This window comes from Nyctereutes procyonoides, unplaced genomic scaffold, assembly GCF_905146905.1.
Source record: "Nyctereutes procyonoides isolate TBG_1078 unplaced genomic scaffold, NYPRO_anot_genome, whole genome shotgun sequence".
NCBI classification, from domain to species: domain Eukaryota; kingdom Metazoa; phylum Chordata; class Mammalia; order Carnivora; family Canidae; genus Nyctereutes; species Nyctereutes procyonoides.
The window spans coordinates 8,329,630-8,350,539 of record NW_026575030.1 but is presented as its reverse complement, the minus strand read 5'-3'; the positions used below and the strand labels follow the sequence as shown (position 1 = coordinate 8,350,539).

At 41.8% G+C, this 20,910-nt stretch overlaps 1 protein-coding gene across 1 annotated transcript in view; it reads right to left on the bottom strand.

Moving 5' to 3' along the window:
• The window catches only part of CFAP221 (cilia and flagella associated protein 221), a 101,255-nt gene extending 80,967 nt beyond the window's left edge, over window positions 1-20,288 (bottom strand). The window contains exons 1-5 of the mRNA XM_055316399.1: window positions 20,150-20,288; window positions 17,852-17,952; window positions 10,394-10,480; window positions 10,155-10,253; window positions 8,382-8,482 (exon numbers count right to left, since the gene is read on the bottom strand). Of these exons, the coding sequence (XP_055172374.1) occupies window positions 8,382-8,482; window positions 10,155-10,253; window positions 10,394-10,480; window positions 17,852-17,952; window positions 20,150-20,288 (527 nt within the window). The remainder of the gene's footprint in view (window positions 1-8,381; window positions 8,483-10,154; window positions 10,254-10,393; window positions 10,481-17,851; window positions 17,953-20,149) is intronic.
• Window positions 20,289-20,910: the final 622 nt, after the last annotated feature.

Below are 20,910 nucleotides of genomic sequence, written 5' to 3'. Positions count from 1 at the left end.
CAAACCAAGTGAGTAATTTTCCAAATCAGATTTGTACAAAATCAAAGGGAGAAAAGCAGAGTATTATAGTCTCCTAGGCGGGCTTTAATAAAGGTCAGTATTGCCTACCCCATTTTCAGTTTTCTATCCTTTCCATCACTTTTCCCAGGAGCCAAAAGTTTAGAATTCAACATTTTGTAAGAAAAACTTTAAAAAGACATAATTCAGGCCTTCCACGGAAAGTTCCCTTTGTTGACCGTCTCAAGTTGGCAGTCACTTCTGCTGAATGAAAGGGGGATGCATTTATGCCCTTTCATTATTAATATAAACCCCTATGGTATAGGGGATGATTTTCTTTTCCTGCTAAAATTCACTAAAAGAGGCTGGGTCAAGATAGTAGGTCAGCAAAGGGTTATTAAATCAAAGCAATTTTAACTATAAAATATAGTAGAATTTTTCATATAGGAGAAATTCAGGCTATTGGTAAGTGACAGTGATTTTTTTTTCTCTGAATACCAATTTTGAAGCAATTTGGAAATATAAGTTCACTATTGCTCAATAAACTCAAGTAGGAACTGGAATAAAGCACAAGTGTGTCGATGACCTCAAGTCACGATTGTCAGAATATTTCCATAAAATGCTGCTGCTCCTTCAAGTCAACTTTGGCCTAGGGACATAAGAAATGAGTCCCTAGTGTAAGAAGTGTGTTTCCCTGGATGAGTCGAAAAATGTGAACTTACTCTCTTTGAGTAGGAAGGGCTTCATAAAATCCTTCTGAATATTGATGTTGTAGTCATTCTGACCCCTTCATTCTAACCCAGTTAGAGCTGGTTCATGGGCCCTTCACACAGAGGCTCTTTACTGGCACAGTTCAAAACAGGACCTGGTAGCTGTCTATGTCCATCACCCTCACTGTCGACCCTTCCCTCCCAGTGCTAGTTTGAGGATACACATTCTCTTGTGGTCCACATGCTTTCAATTCTAGGGGAGTGAGAGAACTAGGTTTCATTTAGACATCTTATTCTGACCTTGACTACCACATTTTCTGAAATGAGCCATGAAGTTCGCTGCCTAAGGAAAAACATCCTTAGTTAAGTTCTTAAACTTGTAATTATAGAAGTTCCAGAGATAAAAACATCCTGGCTTGGGAATGGTATAGCCAAGAACCTACTCTGCCTGTATTGTTAATGTGACCCTGTGGTTTACACAGCATCTGTAGCCCTGAGATGAATTCACAGTACCATGTGCTTTGGAGCCGTAGGACTGCCTTACCCATGGCACCAACCAGGTCTAGAGTGGAAAATGGGGAAATGACAGGGAATCCAGGAGAGGACCCAGGTGACTTTCATGTAAGCTTGTCTATAGCACACTAACCAACAGGCTGATAGTCAGCTTTGGTGCGAGGAAGATCAGTTGATGCCCCATGGAGAGAAATGGCCAACTGACTGTGTTTGTTATAGATTTTGACCAGTTATTTGGTACCAGGTAGACACTGCTAGAGACACTACAGGGCTTGATGAATCTATACAAATCTTTTTGAAAAGATACCAAATTTCAGCACCTAATAGAAGCATGTTCTTATTTACTTGCATCTATAGGAAGGAGAAAATTGTATTTTATCTACAGTAACAGATATGAAGTGATTATGAAATTTAATCAGCCATGGTGGTTAGACTACTTATAAAGCAGAATTTCAACCTACAAAAGGGAAAGAGAGCCAAAAGTCTTCTGCACTCCACAGTGCTTAGTTTAGAGATGTTGGACAGAAACTGGAATGCAACTCTTTGTTATTTACAGAAGCTGTCAAAATACATTTTGCCAGATCTTAAGCCACCATGGTTGTTTATAGGTAGCTGGCAAATGTCCACGTGGAATTTACTTTTAGCAAGGAAAATTTACAACCAATCCAGCCAATGAAAATGTAGTTGATGAATGTATACAAGTCTACTTCATGATCTTGTAGGAAAGGTACTGAAGGCTATTCAGTCCTCTAAGAGGTGCTACCCAGACCATGGCTGCCTCTCCCCAAAGCAACATCAAAGTAAGAAAGCAGACTTGGTGTATTAAATGCAGATCCTATAACTTCTGGAAATTTTGTCTGAATGGGTTCGGCATGCAAGGAGAAAACACATTCTCTGAATCTATCTTCTGTTAGATTTGTTTTCCCATAACCTTTGTCTTTTCCCATAACGCACAGTAATTTTTCTTTAGTTATAGACATGGTTGCTTTCCTCTAATGTTTACAAATATAAGTGCCATTGGAACTCATACATTGCTGGTAGAAATTGAAGCATGCAGTTACTTTGTAAAGTGGTCTGGCAGTTCCTCAAAATGTTACACGTAGAGTTCTCCTATAACCTAGTGGTTCTACTTCTAGGTATATACCCAACACAAATGAACACATATCTCCAAATAAAAACATACACACAAATGTTTACAGTGGTATTATTCAAAGTAGCTAAAAGTGTGGTATATGCACAGATTGGAATATTAAATGGCAATAAAAAAGGGATGCCTGGGTGGCTCAGCGGTTGTGCGTCTGCCTTTGGCTCAGGGCGTGATCCTGGAGTCCTGGGATCAAGTCCCATATCAGGCTTCCTGCATGGAGCCTGCTTCTCCCTCTGCCCATGTCTCTGCCTCTCTCTCTCGTTCTGTCTCTCATGAATAAATAAATAAATAAAATATTTTTTAAATGGCAATAAAAAGGATGAAGTACTGATAGAGGCTGTAAGTTACATGAACCTAGAACATTATGCTAAGTGAAAGAGGTCAGTCACAAAAGCTCTTCTAATGTATGCTTCCACTTGTATGAAGGTCCAGAACAGGCAAGTTTATAGAGATAGAAAGTAAATTAGAGTTTGCTTGGGACTAGGAAGTTTGAAGGAGGAATGAGAAATGGGTAATGGGTTTCCTTTTGGGGTAATGAAATGTTCTAAAAATTGATTGTGGTGACGGCTGCCTATACTAAAAACCACTGAGCTGGACATGTTAAATTAGTGAATTTTATGATATGTTATTTGTATCTCAGTAAAACTTATTTTATTTTAATTTAATTTTATTTTATTTTAAGTATAAAGGCCAAGAAAAAGAGAACCTCCTCCTGGACTTGCAGCCACACTCTCCTCCCTGCCCTGCCCCTCTGCAGACCTGCTAGTGGGCTGCTCTCCTCAGCTGGAGCACAGTCCCTGACTGGCTGTTCTGGAGCTTGCCCCTCGGCTATCAGCCCCATCACTCAGTGTTGGAAGCTTACCTTCAACTTGGCCACTGGCCTTCCCATTCCAAGCTTCTCATTGCAATTTCTCTATATATTGTCTACCTTTGCTGAAGTGTGAGCCAACCTGTCTGGGTCTCACTTGTGTGTTACTTAGGGAAAAATCTCTTTGGTGATGATGATGGTGATAGCTACCACAAATCAGTAGCTACATGCTAAGTGCTGTTTTTACTACTATTATGTATTAAAAACTTTCAAATATTGTTAACTATTGATATGTTCTGTTTTAACCTGTTTAATCCTCAGAACAATTCTACAGGTAGGTACTCTTTTTTAAAAAAAAGATTTATTTATTTTAGAGAGAAAGGAAAAGAGAGAGTGTGCACAAGTGTAGGGGAGGGGTAGAAGGAGAGAGAGAATCTCAAGCAGACTCCATGCTGAGCACGGAACCCAAAGTGGGGCTCAATCTCATGCCCTGAGATCATGACCTGAGCCAAAATCAAGAGTCAGATGCTGAATCAACTGAGCCACGCAGGCGCCTCTACTAGGAACGTACTCTGATTTTTCTAAGGTTACTTATTTGGTTGACCACTTCTTCCTTGTCTTCCAACAATCTAAAACTTCCCTAGAAAACCATGCTGGGCTTTAGGTTTCCCATGAGGAGGTACAAATGGAAAGGCTAAGGCTGAACAGCTATGATGGGAACAGGAAGAGCCAGAAGCCAGATGGCAAGCAGCCAGGGGTCCCATCTCTGAAAGACACGGTGATGCATGGGTGAGAGAGTGACAAAGCAGAAGGAGCTGCTCGCTGGATTTGCCCCAGAGTGGGGTGGGGTGTGGAGGAAAAATGGGTGAGATGGGACACAGAAGCCGCCAGGCAGCTGGGACAAGTGTAGGGCACAGCATGGGCAATGCATCCACTTCTGCCCACGTCCATCCCCCAATCTGATCTCACAAGCAGCCCCTGCAGAAATGAATGGAGCCATGTTGGGGGTGTTCATGGACACAGGGGGTAGGGCCTCACGCTGAGGCACAGGAAGAACAGGAGCCCACTGCATTCAGCACCACTGGAGATGGTCCAATGGGCCCCCCGGAGGAGGGGGGAAACACTGTGATAAGAACAAAAATGAGGCCTCAGGGAGACCAGAGATCACAAATGAGGTGATTGCTTCTTCCCGTGTGTCTGGGCGGTGGCTGGGAGCAAGTCTGCCCTTTAGGGAGGAATATTTCATCACCGGTAATATTTAGAGTTGTTGGTGCATGGTGATATTCAAAAGCAGACCGATTACTAGAAGGTTTTGTTGTCTTTAAATTTTTTTTTGCAGGGGCACTTGGTGGCTCAGCAGTTGAGTATCTGTCTTTGGCTTGGGTCGTGATTTTGGGGTCCTGGGATTGAGTCCCACATCGGGCTCCCAGCATGGAGCCTTCTTCTCCCTCTGCTTTTGTCTCTGCCTCTCTCTGTGTGTCTCTCATGAATGCATAAATAAAATCCTAAAAAAAATTTTTTTTTCTGCAGACAATGATCTCATATTATTGCTTATGTGTGGTGAGACCACTCCCGCGACCTGCCTCTTGCTGTGCCATGGAGAGAAGCCTCCTCCCTAGGCCCTGTCCTGTCCTGCAGAGGGAAGGTAGCCCGGAGACAGCTAACCTGGTGCACTACCCAGTTACAGCACAGTCCACCAGGAGATTGTCACCTGGTACAGCTCATATCAGCTTAACTGGTTATGGAATCCACACCATCAGTCAGAAGTATAGCTTCAGAGCTAGATGAAACCAGATGGAGTATTGATGAGGGGACATCTAAGTCAAGGACCAGTTTGCTTACTGTAGGTTTCTAGTAGATGCTGTTGGCACGCTCCTTCCCCAGCTGGTGTACTCATCACCCAGCTCTGGAACTGCTGTTGCTTGACCTTTCACCAGTGAAATACCCTTGGCTGGGATCTGGGCAACCCCCATCATTTGTAGGTAACACCTTAATATGTCATATGCAAGGAATCCTTGTTTCTGCCTAAAAAAACTGGCCTGAGACCCTCATGCTACATATACATATTTGCAACTAATGGCTATGTTTAAAGTGTCCCAGGTGTCCTGGGGGAGTAGGGGGGTGGGGATGGTCCTGGCCAAGCCCCCTGCAATTGCCTGCATGGGCCCAGTCACCAGAGTGAGGTTTCTGAAAAGTGGATCTGACCATGCTTAAATATTTCAGTAGTAAAAATCTAAAATTTCCCAGCAAAGCCTATGAGGCCCTTCTTGCTCAGCCCCTGCCCTGCTTCCCCTGCCATGGATCTTGCAACTCACATACAGTTGCACGAATGTTTTGGACAGTCCTAAATGTGCTGTGCCATTTCACACCTCTGACTTTGGGCAAGCTAGCCCTGCCTGGAACACCCTTCTTTTCTCCTATTCTGTTCCCTTCTCCTGCTGGCTGATTTCTGGTTGTCCTTCAAAAACTCAGCTCAGACATGTTCTCCTCTAGGAAGTTGTAACTGAGCTCCTCCATCCTGACTGCCCCCGACTCACTTCCCACTGCGCTGGGTTAGGTGTCCTTCCTCTGAATATACCAGATTAGATGTTAGAATTGTCTGCTTAGTCATGGTATCAGCTCTCAAGCATCTCTGCATACTCAAAACCTAATGTGGTGCCTGGCACATACTAGCATTCAGTAAACCTCTGAAGAGTGAGTGAATGCTGAATAAGGAACCCACTCAGGTGATACCTTCAACCTTCAAAGTAGCCCACAAAGAACTGAGAACATTTCAGGTGAAAGCCCTTTCAAATGCTTTCCTTCCATCCTGCTACCCAATATTTTAAGAGTGAATGCAGCAGAGGACAGTTTGGATGGTTAAGAGTTGGTAAAAAGCCATTAAGTAAAGTGCATTAAGTCTTGGGAAGACATTGCCTGCTGCCAGAATGTTTAGAGGAAAAGAGGAGCATGCTTATCTTTTGAAGGATTTTTAAAAATCTTATACTACTATATACAATAACTTGGTTTAATAAACTGTTTGGCTGAGATTTTCATTCGATTATAAATGAAGGGGATTATGTTCAGAATAGTTTGGGAGAAGTTTCTAGGGAAGTTGCTAGATTTATGTATTAAGAACGAAGACTAATGTTTGCATTACAAGCCACATCGTTTCCACCAGCTTATTAGATCATTGTACTCAACTCCTAAGCCTACTTTATTATCCAAACAAAACATAGTGTGAAATTTGTGGAGGCGAGAAAGAAAAGAAGGAAGGAAGAAGGAACGGAGGGAGGAAGAAAGGAATCATGAACTAGGAAGCTATCTGTTTCCTTCCACTTCGGTTTTTGTAAAAGTTGCTATGTTCGCTCATTTAAAGGAAACAGCTATGTTTGGCCTCAAAACACATAGAGTGAGTGGGTCCTGCCAGGAGGGATTCACCTTTGCAGACTACTTAGTACTAACAGGCCTGGGTGAAGACAGGAAGGTTGAGGAGGGAGAGGGAGAAAACAGTGGGATGGAGTTCTGGCAGAAAATGTCAGGGGAAAATAAATAGAAGAATGGGAGAGCAAGAGGCCAAGAATATATGTCAGTGAAAATGTCAAAGTTGATAATACCCATTGTTGGCAGTGACGCAGGAAATCAGGAATTCTCATGCACTGAAGGTGGGCCTGTGAATGGGTACAACCATTCTGAAAAACAATTTGGCATTACACAGTTAACACGGAACTCGTGCTAGACCTACAATTCCACTTCTGGTTGTATACCCTGGAGAAAATCTAGAATACGTGCCCCAGACCACAAACAGGAATATATAACAACAGTGCTGGTCATGGCCAAAAAAAAAAAAAGTGTTAACAACCCATAGGTTCATTTGAACTAAAGCAGATAAAAAAACTATGGTCAATCCATTCAGTGGACACCCCAGTAGTGGTGAGTTAACATGGCGAAACCACAAAACCACAATGTTGAATAAAAAAAAGCAACTTACAGAAGAACTTACATACAGTATGATTCCATTTATATAAAGAACACACACTGGCAATGTGAAACAATGTGTTATTTAGAGCTGCGTAGGTATGTGTCGAAACTATTAAATCAAAGAAATGATTATCACAAAATTCTGAGTAGAAGCTGCAAAGTTACTGGTCATGTTTTATGTCTTAAAGCCAGTGTTCATTATATTATTACCATTCAAACCTTACAGATGATTAGACATCTTTTTGTAGGTATTACTTATTTATGAAGGGAGGAGTGCTCAGGACATTATATATTTCCCAACCAGTATAGAAGTATTAACAACTGTTGTGGTCATTATATATCTTTATCTAACAGTTCAATATCCATCTTTTTAGATCTCGAGAGACAGGTAGTAGGTATTTAATAAATATTTACTGAAAAAACAAACCCAAGACATATCTTAAATTACAATTGGAATCTTTAACTATTTTTCCAATAAGACAGAGGTGAGGAATCTGAGATTTCGCTTGAATAATGACTTTCTATTCTCTCTGCTTTCTCATTCAAAACAGAGATTGGTTAATGAACAGGCATGTGATCCAAGTTAGTCTAATAAGACTTAATCCTGGGACTTCTGCTTGAACACCCCCAACCCCTTTAGCCCCTACCACCCCCATTGCCAATAGTATTTGAAACTTCTGGCAGCTTTCTTACCCCTGATAGGGGAGTCTTTTGTGAAAGGTGCCTGCACAGAGAGAAGCAGAACCAAGAAATGAAGAAAGTCAGGTTCCCGCAAGCTGATTTAAACCCTTAGATCCAGCCATGCCTGAAGATCCACCTCTTGGTTATATGGCCCAGTGTATTCCCTTTCTATTTAGATGTGGGCTTTTGTTTTTGTCTTGCCTTTTCAACTATAAGTACAGTCTAACTCAGCCACAAGCATAACCTGGCATTAGGAAAAATACAAATCTAAGTTTCGATATGCATGTCTCTTAACTTTTCATGACCTATGACATTTTGGTAGTTCTTTTTTTTATTTTTATTTTTTATTTATGATAGTCACACACACACACAGAGAGAGAGAGAGAGAGAGAGAGAGAGAGAGGCAGAGACATAGGCAGAGGAAGAAGCAGGCTCCATGCACCAGGAGCCTGACATTGGATTCGATTCCAGGTCTCCAGGATCGCGCCCTGGGCCAAAGGCAGGCGCTAAACCTCTGCGCCACCCAGGGATCCCTGCATTTTGGTAGTTCATGTTTGTAACTCACCTTTCACCAAGGAGAACGTTGGATAGATTTATAAATGAGGGAAAGTCCAGTGTGTTGGCGACAGGATAGGCATGGATGGGAATAAGCAGAGTCTCATCTCCCTAAAATTAATGGGGGAAAAGAAGGTGAAGTTTACCATACTGGAGGCTATAATTTTCAAAGATGAACTTGTAGATACTTTATTTCTTATGTTGTTTTCTATCGCTAAAAAATATTTCCTGAAGAAACCTGAGTGCTTACTTATAACATTAGAAATACTGAGCTTTCCTAGCTATAAACCAAGTGCAGGAAATTTTAAGTACATTTCCTCCAAGCAGTATTCATTATTACCCAGGAAAGCTAAAGATAATGATGCCTTCAATGCCTTCATGTAAATACAAAGACAGTAATCTACCTGCTTCTATTTGAGAAAATTATAAGCAAACACAATCTTTAGTAGCCTGAGACATAGAAACCATCACAGTTAGCTGATCCAGACAACACCCGTTGGTCAACAAGGAACTGACATTGGGTACAGAGGGCTGCTGGCTGTCCTGGTTAATATATGACCTTGAACAAGACCTCTCCAGCCTTGTTTCTTCCTTTGCAAAATGGTAATATTTCTGCCTTCACTTGAAAGGTATTCTTAGGAATTGAAGCAGATGATGGCCTGAAAGAGTTAAGAGCACTGTGTAAGTGCAGATAGGTATGATTAGCATTACCATTGAGTAGCAGGAGATCCCTGGCACTCTGTACCATACTTGTCCCTGAGATTCATTTTCTTGGTATAAATACTCCTTCTGAAAGCGTACTCTAATTTTGTTTTTATTTTTTTATTTTTTAAAAAGATTTTATTTATTTATTCATGAGAGATACAGAGAGAGAGGCAGAGACATAGACAGAGGGAGAAGCAGAAAGCCCTATGTAGGATTCGATCCTGGGACTCCGGGATCATGCCCTGAGCCAAAGGCAGATGCTCAACTGTCTCTCGAGATATAAAAAGATGGATATTGAGCTGTTAGTTGTCCCATCTAATTTTGTTTTTAGTTTAGCTTTTTAATTTTCTTTTTAAAGACTGAAACTCATTGTTTACTAAAAGATAATCTTCTACTTTAGTTCTAAAAATTTAAGTTTAGTTCATCTTAAGGCTTCTTGACTTGTAAGAGCTGGACCTAGGAGAGCAAAGGGAAGCGTAGGGGGTATTGTCTGGAGAAAGGGATTGACAGCATGCAGAACTGGCTCTGGCTGGAGGCCACAGGATGAACTGGGCAACCTAGAAAAGTCTCAAAGGGACTCACATGGCACAGCCATCTGGGGTCAGGCCACACAGGCTCCTATCTCCCTGCATACCCCCAGAATTGCTTCTGAGGACATTCTTACATGACACCACCTAGTCCATAGGGTTTATCATCACAGTTCGGGGGTGTTGCTAATTTGGTAGCCTAGCACTTAAAGGAGTTTATTTAAGCTCTTTGAAAAAGACTTTCTTAACTCCTAGCACTACATGATAAATAAGGTTTCTGGGCCAGGGCAGACAGAAAACCTGAAGCAAATGATATCTCATGGCTCTGTCCTTGTTCTTGGTGGCTTTTGTACCTGGAACCCATGTCACTGGACAAGGACCCTCTATGCCACTCACACTGGCTGCCCAAGGAACCCATGCACTGGGCGAGAAACCAGAGAAAAACTACACAAAGTTCTCATTCCATTCCTCTTTGTTCTTCCCTCAGGATATAAGTTTTGACATCCCCCCCCTCCCTTAACCCCCTAAAAAACAATTTTAAGAAAACTTACCTGACAGTGAACCCGAATACAGTCATAATAGTATCGCCACTCATCTGGAGAAAATGTAATGGTGATTGTGAGGGACAAGCCGGGGACAAGACAGTGTTCCTAGAAGACAAGTAGGTTCGGGGCACACAGCAGGGCTGTGGAAGCAGCACACTACACACCCATCCCAAATAGATCCACCACACAGAAAGCCACAACTCAACAAAGAACACCACAGAGAAGAGGCAACTGGACATGCTTACCTTTTTCACATACTTGATCTGAAAGTATTTGGTTTGAGGGGGTAAGATATGCACATGTATGTCTCCGTTGGAAATATTGACCAGATTCTACAAGAGAAAGAAGCACTCAGAAAAAACATTGTTTTATCTATCTGCATATTCCCTTCATTTATTTATACCTCCTTTTGTTTCTAAAGGGATTTGAGGAGATAGAACTTGTTTAACTTTTTAAAAGATTTGAAATGCACTATACACCATTTAAAGAACAATGAACACAACACTATTTACAATTTTTTAAAAGTAGACTCCCCCAATGTGGGGCTTGAACTCATGACCCTGAGATCAAGAGTTGCATGGTCTACCAACTGGGCCAGCCAGGAACCCTGAAAAGAACACCCTGTAAAGGATAACAAAGTATACTCAAGTGCCTTCTGCCTAGATTAGGGCACTTACCAGAGCCTCAGTCCCCAGGCATGTATCCTACTTATGTACCTATCATCTCCAATCCTGACTAGTTACCATGTGTGCCTTTTTGTTGAGCTCTGCTAACCTCAAAAATAAAACTTTCAGTTATCTTGCCAGCAAAAGTGAGTTTATTCAGGAATAGCAGAGAATTGTAAACCAGGACAAGTAGGATACTAAAAAAATCATAGACAAGTCCCCAGACCAAGGGAGAGGAATGGTCTTTTATGGGGGGGGGGCAGTATTGTTATAAACACAAAGTCCATTGGAGTAAACTGGGAGTTTGAAGTATAGGGGCTTAGTTGTGACCGTCCCTCATTGGCTGGGCTGTTGCTGGGGAAGAAGGAAAACTTTCCTTCTTCCTGCTAGGATAGTCAAGCAATACCTAATGTATGGACTTGCAAGTCACATCTCTTCCTATTGGGTCTGTAATCACAGAGGAGTGATGGGGCATGACAGCTCTCGCTGCTAGCCTCCCACCTCCACTATGAACCATGTTGTCTTTCATTAATCAATTTTCACAACTCCATTTCATTCTGTGATTCAACTAAGAAGCCAGCCACCCACCAACTTCCACAATTTCTCAAATTACATGCCACTGATCCTGGGGGCCCTGCAACACTTAGGTGGTCAAAAAAAAATCAGGAAAAAGCATGTGGCTAGTGTAGCCTCCAATCCGTCCCTGGGGTAAATGGAAAAGAAGTTGGAAGTCAGGAGTTCTCTGATGGTGGCAGGAGAGGGCCACTCCTGTGAGGCAGGACAACCTGCTGCATAAATTAACTGGGTCTCTCAGTAGAAGTGTTTCCCCCCTTTTCTTGAGATGGGATCAAGAACCGTGGGATCTGGGGATTTGAGCTTCACCTGGGCCAGGGGACAGTTAAGAGGCCTTTGGTTTCCAAAGTCCAGGCCAGAGGGTGGGCCTGTCACAGGGCCCATTGCCCAAGGCCTCATGTTCAATGAATCCGTAAACTAAAATTCAGACATTATTCCTGGATGAGGTTACAGTGGTGTTTGCATTTGTTAAAAGTTATTTGTCACCTGTAAACATTCCTAAAGTGACCTGCTGACCTGTTTTGGCATAGCTTTTCTTTTTTTTAATATGCTAAAAGTTAAAAAAAAAAAAAGTTCTCCAGGCTGCTCTGGACCTCCAAAGTGCCCTGCGCAGGGGCAGTGTTGGGGAAGGTGTGGGTGCTTGGGGCCCTACCCACAAGATGGTCCTTCCAAGAGAGACTGGGGAGACAGGTATGCTGGGACCCAAGATGTCCGGGATCTGTGCCCATCACACCTAGAATCTTGGGGTGGTGGGACCTGTCTAGGGATGGAGAAGTAACCATGCAGCCCCACAGCCTGGATGTCTTGACAGAGAACTCTGTCCCCATGCTTGTCATCAAGGGAGGCCCTCAAGTTGGAGACCTTGAGCCAGAGTTCAGGAAGAACTGGGAGCAGAGGAGGTTATATTGGCTGTCACTTAAAAAAAAATCCAATAAGGACAGGGAAACAAACAAGGGTATAGGGATTGCTTTTAATATGCATCTCAAGGGTGGTTAACCCTAGAAGAAATCAGTAATCCACACTCCGGGAGTGCTTAGTACACACTGCAAGATCCTAATCCAGAGTCCTTATTCCAGAGGTGGCTACTAAGAGCATGTCAGTCCTGCTCACCTGAACTGACACTGGAAGGTCTACAATATTAGCATAGGGGATGTTCGGGATATATGTACTAACTAGAAATTTCCCATACAGGGATTCCTGCTCTTAAATAAAAGAGATCTGAGAATCTGGTGAGCCCAGAGGCCAGTATACTTTAGAGTGACTTCAAAGACCCAGAAATCCCTTTTTTGCACAGCACAAAAAAGTTCCGTCAGCCAGTTGGAAGGCAGGCCAACCCTACCAACGGATGATACTACATGTGTTGCTAGCAAAGCTTCCTTGCAAGGAACAGTGGCTGGGCTTTCCTGGAGCTTGCAAGTATGGCCATTCTTTTTTGCCTGCTTGCTAGCAAGTGTCATATGCATGTAGAATTTCTTCTCAGACCTGTTTTCATTGCAGTAGATGTACCTAGTAGCAAGGTTGGTGGGAAGGAACGTATGACTCCCACCTCTGGTCAGAGTTGGATTCTCATTATCTACCTGACAATGAGAAATAACTTCATGGGTTTAGGTCAATTTGCAACAAGCAGCATCACAGTCTAAAGACCAGAGGTCTGTGCTCTAAGCTGCTGAGCCAGCTCAGCTGTTCCAATATTCCTGGATGGTCCCAAGGGAGGAGACAGGCGCTGGCTCTCCTGAGACTGGAGATGCAGCCAGCACCTGTGGGTGATGGCTGAGCCACATCTTGATTTAAAAAAATACAGAAACCTCAAGCTTCTTCCAACCTGACTGTGGCAGAGCAAATTCAAACACACCCAACTACTCATTTGTATGTGAAGGCTGAGCATTGGAATTTAGTAAAAATATCTACATTGTCAAATGAATAATAATTAGCAATAAGAAAATACTGAATTAATTTCTTAAAGATTTAAACAACATAAGGGCACCTGGGTGGCTCAGTCAGTTAAGAACCCAACTTTTGATTTCAGCTCAGGTCATGTTCTTGGGGTTAAAGATCCAGAGCCCCAAGCTGGGCTCCACACTGGGCATGGAACCTACTTAAGATTTTTGCTCCCCTTCTCCCTCCCCTGCCACCTTCTCCTCACACCCCACCCCTGCTTGTGCATTCTCATTCTCTCTCAAAAAAAGAAATTTAAAACTTAAAAATTAAATGGGTGCCTCGGTGGCTCAGTTGGTCAATCCTCCGACTCCTGATTTCAGCTCAGGTCATGATCTTGGGGTCCTGGGATCATGCCCCACATCCAGCTCCACACTTAGGGGGGGCATCTGCTTGGGATTCTCTATCTCCTCTCCTTCTGCTCCTCCCCACAACTGGCTTGTGTGCAAGCACTCTCTTTTTCTCTAAAATGAATAGATGTATGTTTAGAAAAATTTTTACAAAGAATTAAAACAACATAGATCCCATTCATGATAATAAAAGATGTATTTGGCTATGTATTGAGGGAGTGGTGTTAAAGGCTGCAATAGAGAATTGAAAACTAATATTATTTCAGAACAGATCAGCCTAAGGAATTGTTAATTTATCTGAGATGAGGCTGTATAGGCTAACAACTTTGTTTTGGGTTGGCAACATCAACACCGGTTGTCTCATGAGAAAACTAATTATTTACTTACTAAATACAGTTTTCCAGACAAACAAAATCTTTCTACAGAGGGGAGAAAAAACAATTTAAGAGATCTTGTTTTGAGAAAATTGCAAAACATTCTTTCAAATTTTAAAGTAAGTCAAAGCATTGATCTCAATAAGAATCCAAATAAAACACTTTAAATCCTTTAACCACCTGGATCAATCTCAAATGTTAATGAACAATTTATTGTGGTTTTAATCCCACATTCAATCATTCCATTCTTGGGCAATTTGCATAGTTTCCTGTAGCAAAACCAAGATAAAAGCAGAGCTGGATTTTCCCTCTTGTTTGGCAGAATCTCAAGGTAATTGCCTTAGCCTTCCGCTTAATTTTGCTGGTGGAAATAGGAGGCTGGCCCTCCCAAGATTTCCCAGAATGTTATAAAGATGAAATCATTTTGTACTTTTATCTATGCATGTTTGTTTTAATGTCTGAGAGAAGCAGTATGATTATTTAGACTTTACACTGCATTTACTTGGAGTAAGTCTTCACCAAGTCACTCTCTTCCAGTAAAGTGAATTCAGTGTCATTCACAAGTGTTTACTGAGTGCCTCCTATGTGTTAGGCATTGTGCTGTATAAAAGAGACGGTGTCTGCTCTACAACAGAATGAAGCTTTTATTTTCCTCCCCAAACCCTGCAATCCAGGTAAACCAGATGGTATACTAGTGCCCAAATATGCAGCATGCACCATGAACCTCTCTCAACATCTTCCTTTATGCCCTGAATATCTCCTTCCCACTTCTCTTTCCTTTTAGGCTATCTCAAATGGTTTCTCTTCTATAAGCTTTCTTTTCTTTTTTTAAGGTTTTATTTTTAAGTAATCTCTACATCCAATGTGGTGGGGCTGGAACCTATACCCCAAGATCAAGAGTCACACGCTCTACTGACTAAGCCAGCCAGAAGCCCTTCACAAGCTTTTTTTTACATCATGACCCGTAAGCTCCTGGTCTAAAGATGTTCAACATCATTAGTCATTAGAGAAATGCAAATGAAATGTACAAGTAAAAAAATACAAATAGTGAGTTGAGCAGACAGCATCTGCTCTGCTGTCCTGTCTGCTGCTCCCTTGTGGTGTATTCAGTAAGCTTTTATTTCTTAAAAAAATAAAAAATAAAAATAAAAATATATATTTTTATTTATTAAAAAAATAAAAATAAAAATTATATATATATATATATATATATATATATATATATATATATATATATAATGAGTTGAATGGTGGCCTCAAGAAAGTATGTTCACATTCTAATACCTGGAACCTGTGAATGTGAACTTATTTGGGAAAAGGATCACTGCAGATTTTCAGTTAAGGACCTTGAGGTGAAATCATCCTGAATTACCTGGGTAGGCCCAATCCAGTGATGTATCCTTTTAAGAGAAGAGAAGACAGAGAATCAGAGGAAGCCATGTGAAGGTAGAGGTAGAGAATGGAGTTATGTAGCCACAAGCCAAGGAACATCTGCCAAAAACTGCCAGAGGTGAAACAAGATTCTCCCCAAGAGCCTCTGGAGGGAGCACAGCTCTGCTGACACCTTGATTTTGGACTCTGTCCTCCAGAATAAATTTCTGTTTTTTTAAGATCCTCAATTTGTGGTTATGATAGCAGCCACAAAAAGCTAACATAATATACAACCCAATAATTCTATTCTTTGGTATATATCTAAATCTAATTCTACTGAAAATATGTCCACACAAAAACACATGCACGAATGTCCAGATAGTGTTATTCATAATAGCCTCAAAGTTGAAACCCAAATGTCCATCAATTGTTGAATGAATAAACAAAATGTGGTAGAGCCATATAATGGAATAGCATTTGGTCATGAAAAGGAACAAAGTACTGATAGATGCTATAAGCTGGATGAGCCTGGGAAACGTTATGCTAACTGAAAGAAGTCCCACAAGATTACATATTATATGATTCCATTTGAAATGTCCTGAACAGTTAAATCCATACCAACCAAAAGCAGATTCATGATTGCCTATAGTAGGAGTAGACTGGGTGGGGGGAATAAGGAGATTGAGGGAACTGGGGGGTGGGGAGTGAATTGTGTATTCATTACATTCATTATTTATTATAAACAGTGAGCAATTACGAAAGATAATGATTTTAGATCTACCCTATCGCCATTGAGATGTCAAACCTAATACCAGGAAAAATAGGCTCCAAAATCAATTATTAACCTTCATCTTTGAGATGGTATTCTAAGAAATACATCCTTGTAGGCTGATGGGTGGATTTCCTAAATCGCTGTTTTAAATTGTAACCCTTAAAAAAAATAAGTAACCCTTTTCCTTAGGGGAAACACTTGGCACCTAACAGGTTTGTCTCTGGATTTATTCTCTCTCTACCCACTTCAATGCACAAAAATGGCATCCTCTGTTTGTTGGGAACTGCCTGATAGAAACCTAACTTCACTTCCTGACAGCTTTAGCATTTGTCAGCTTCTTCCTCTTGCTCTGAGAAATCTAATACAAGAGTTAGAATTCGTTCTTAAAATGATCCACTTTAAGACATGGCTTCTAAGAATGCATCACATCTAAAAGAAGAGACTCTCGTGGTGTCTGGAGACAGAGCCAGAGGGAGTACATCGTGTACAGAGCCAGAGTCTCAGAGGGCTCATGTGAAGGGAGCCTGCCTCTGCCCCGCTCCAACCACACACAGAGGTCATTTTGCTCAGATCCAGAGCCCAGTGGGAGTAGTTCTGAGATGTCCTGCTCAGTGTGACCTTAGGGGATCAATGTGAGGTCACCAAGGTTGTAGAGCTGACTTCAATCTTCAGGTCTTGGGGCACCTGGGTGGTTCAGTCAGTTAAGCATCTGACTTTTGATTTCAGCTCAGGTCATGATCTCAGGGTTGTGAGATCAAATCCTGCATCAGGCTATAGGCTGGGTATGGAGCCTGCTTAAGATTCTCTCTCTCTTTCTCCTTCTGTCCCTCCCTACTCTCTCTCTTAAAAACAAACAAACAAACAAACAAACAAAAAAACAACTGTTCAGGTCCCTATAAGCATAGAGGTTAGGAATGTTATAGCCACCCAGAACCCACCCAGTCTGAACATGCAGGTCAATGAAGGGGACCCAGGAAACTCTGTGGTGGACTGCAGCCCATCCTTTTAAATGTCCCTTCTGGAACCTGTTCAGTAGAGCTGACCCTTGCCACCCAGACATGGCTAAAATCTATCTGATTTCTAGACCTGACCAGAATGGCTGATTTAGGCATGGGCATTGGACCTGAGCAGGTGAAACAGAAAGCTCACTGGAGCCTCCTAGAAGAGGAATACCCCTTTCCCTGGTGGTGTAGGCTGGACCAAGCAGGCACTAGTTTGGAAGAGGGCAGCTTAAGAGTCAGTCGGTCTCTATCACTTACTAGCTGTGTATTCTTGAGCCAACTATTTAACCTTCTGGAATCCTTGTTTCCTCGCATATATAGCGAGAATAATAGAACAACCTCCACAGAGCTGGTATAAAGGATGAAATTGCATCATGTGAGACATAAAGCATAGTTCCTAGTTCTTAGCCTCTAAGAGTCAGTTAGCCATGACACCTCTTGGGAAAGAATGCTGTGAGGAGCCTTTGGAAGGGGGAAAGTAGCTTCTCCAAAGACACTGGTGTTACTTAAGAATTTCTCATCCTAGAACCCCCTTTCTGGCCCAATTTAACATCTGCACTTCTGCAGATGCTGCTGTTCTTTAAATGAATGAGTAATATAAATGCAGAACATTCATGTCATTTCATTACTATGATAAATTATCCCACTTAAAAAAAACCTACCAGAATCTGTTGGTGTTGTTTGTCTACTTGATAGCCTCCAAAATGCAATATGCCAGGTTTTGCCTGTATGACCTTATTTTTCAGAAGTTTTGCATAAACCTCTATAAAAACAATGTAGATAAGTACACCATGAGATGAGACATAAAAGAAAATATTAAATAAATGAAGATCCTATTAATGTGGGCTCTCTTTAATTTAGGATATTTTAAGCATATGAAAGTTTCAAACAGAGGATACAGCTGTCAACAAGATTAATGATCTATTCCAAATGAACTGTACTGCTTCTCCCTCTATTTTTACACATCATTTGGGAGATGTTATCATCACAATGCAAATTCTCATGTATTGTTTATTACCTACTAAAATAATCAGCTCTTCACATTTTGTACAAGTCTTCATAATAAAACATGAGCTTGTAAGAGCACGCACCCTATCTTTGCTGCTCCATATAACACTGAGATTACTTATTATGTAATGAATGCACAGTTCAAAGAATCCAAACACCAACTGCTTAGTTTTGTTACTGTGTATTTACCGGTTATCATTTGATTTCCTCTGAATAGAATTATAATGTGATAGAATAATTGTAAAGCTCTGAATAATTATCGCTCTGGACAGTAAAGTTTCAAATTGGATTAGTGTAATGTGAATGTCTTTCTTTTTTTCTTCAGTTTTGAGAACAAGGTTAAAACAGCCGATCTCACAAGGGTGTCCAGATCTAACTTGGACTTTTCCCAGCTCTTTATTTAGGCAGAAGCAGGGGCGGCACTGAGAACCCACTACACAACTGTCTCTGTGCTTCCGCTGCTTATGCCGGGCATTTGTTCTTAATCCTCACTCCAGCGCTAAGCAGTAGGTACTATTTCCATTGTGCAGGTGAAGGTGCTGAGACACAGTGAGATTAATCAACTTGCCCATAGCTGGTAGTTTAAAAATCAAGCCTCGGTCTGTTGGATTCCAACCACTAAACTGCCTTCCTCAATACCAATGCATTGTCTGGTTTCTTACAAGTCATGACCTTTCACCTTTGGCTATCACCAAACCCTATGAGCCACACACACCCTCCCGCATTGTTTAGCCTACTGTGATTCTTGTAAACATCTGGGGTGCATATGAACGATTGGTGTTCTTGCTCCTTACCAGATGAGCTGACACTGTCATCGGCTTTGGGCCAGACCAAAAGGCTGGAATGGGGTAAGGATGATGTTTCTGGGGGATGGGTAATTTCTCTAGGTTATTTGATCATTTTGTAAGTATTGAAATGAACATTACTTGATAAATTTTTTAAATGCTGAACATTTTCCTTCAGTTTTTAGGGCTGAAAAATAGACATCAAACAGGTATTTTTCTGTTAATTCCCAGAAATAGTCAAATATACTAATTTGCACTCAATAGGTTCTACAGTGACAAGAGCCACATCAAAATATTACATTTCCAGAATTTTCAAAGGGCCTGGAAAGATGTGAGAAGTAACCAACCTACTTCTCTGATGGTAGAGAGGTGGACTTGGGCTACTGTGATTGAACACCACCTCTCCACCCAGCTGTGCCACCTTGGGGAATTCCTTTGACCTTTCTGAGTCTCGACTTCCCCAACAGTAAAATAAAAATGGAGGTTGATGTGTGTGGATTAAGTGAGAATAATGTAGGCAAAATGATTAACCTCTTATATAAAAGCTAGAGGATTTTACTAGGCTTTCCAGATGCATGGAATGGAAGGGATGCACATGGGAAAAGGTGAGGTGGTATAAGGTGGGTGTTGTCTTGAAAGAGGAGGAGTAATGGTGTGGTTGGAGCTGTGGATGAGAGGTGCCGGAGCATGAGGATAGTGCTGGGTGGGCAGTCTTACAGCCACAGCAGAGGGAGCCAAATGTCAAGTGAAGGAAATGCAACTCTCTTCCATATGCATGGGGAACTGCTGAGAGTACCTGAGCAAGATAGGGACAGAGCCAGCCATGATTCCACAAAGGAAACTGACAGGGTGTGAAGGGTGATCCAGAGGAGAGCACTATGATATCCTAGTGACCTGCTGAGGATGAGGAACAAGGCGATGGGGACAGATAGGTATGATGTTTGAGGAAGTGGAAGCAACAGAACTTGGTGACTCATTTACACCACAAAACTCTACCACGTGAGTAGATGGACCTAAATAGAACCATTGTTCCTAATAATAAAAGCTATTGTGAGCCTATCAAACAATATAGAGAAATCAGCACCAAAAATCCCATTACACTTTCTGGACTTTGGGTCCTCTGGGAAGATGTAAATTGTAAAGCAAATCTCTCTTCTACTCACTTACTTGATTCTAGAAGGTGATTAGGTACTTCTGTTCTTTTCTTGGGCTCCTCCACTAGGCTCTTCAGAAGGAGGGTGGATATGTTAGTAAAAGGTTCTTCCGCACTGTTTAGTTCTCTGCTGGGGGTTTTCACCACTGCCATTTTATCATGAAAAACGAGTCTTCTTTTTAGAGCCAAAGGTCATTTCCTGGAGAAAAAAAAACAGAGGCAGTATGAGAAAGCACACACATATTTTTTTTCTCAGTCTTGGACAAATGTACCTCTGTGACTGCATGATTTACTGTGAACCAGACCCTCTCTACCTCCCTACCTCTCCTGCTACTCCGTTCCCACACAGGGATGTCCTATTAATCTAATCTTGTGTCACACATCATGACCCAATAACATGCCATTGCTCAAAACCCACCCATGGTCCTTAATTCTCCTCAAGAGCTTTTCCCAATGGGACAGCCCGGGTGGCTCAGCGGTTTAGTGCTGCCTTCAGCCCAGGGTGTGATCCTGGAGACCCGGGCGGGATTGAGTCCCACGTTGGGATCCCTGCATGGAGCCTGCTTCTCCCTCTGCCAGTGTCTCTGCCTCTCTCTCTTGTGTTTCTCGTGAATAAATAAGTAAAATTTTAGGAAAAAAAAAAAAGAGCTTTTCCCAAAATGTAGTCCTGAGATGCTCTCGAGCTATGAGGAGCGGCAAACTGAAGGGAAAAATAAAGGCACTCATAGTCAAATAAAATTGGGAAATGCTGAAGTAAATCATTCAACAGGCCTCT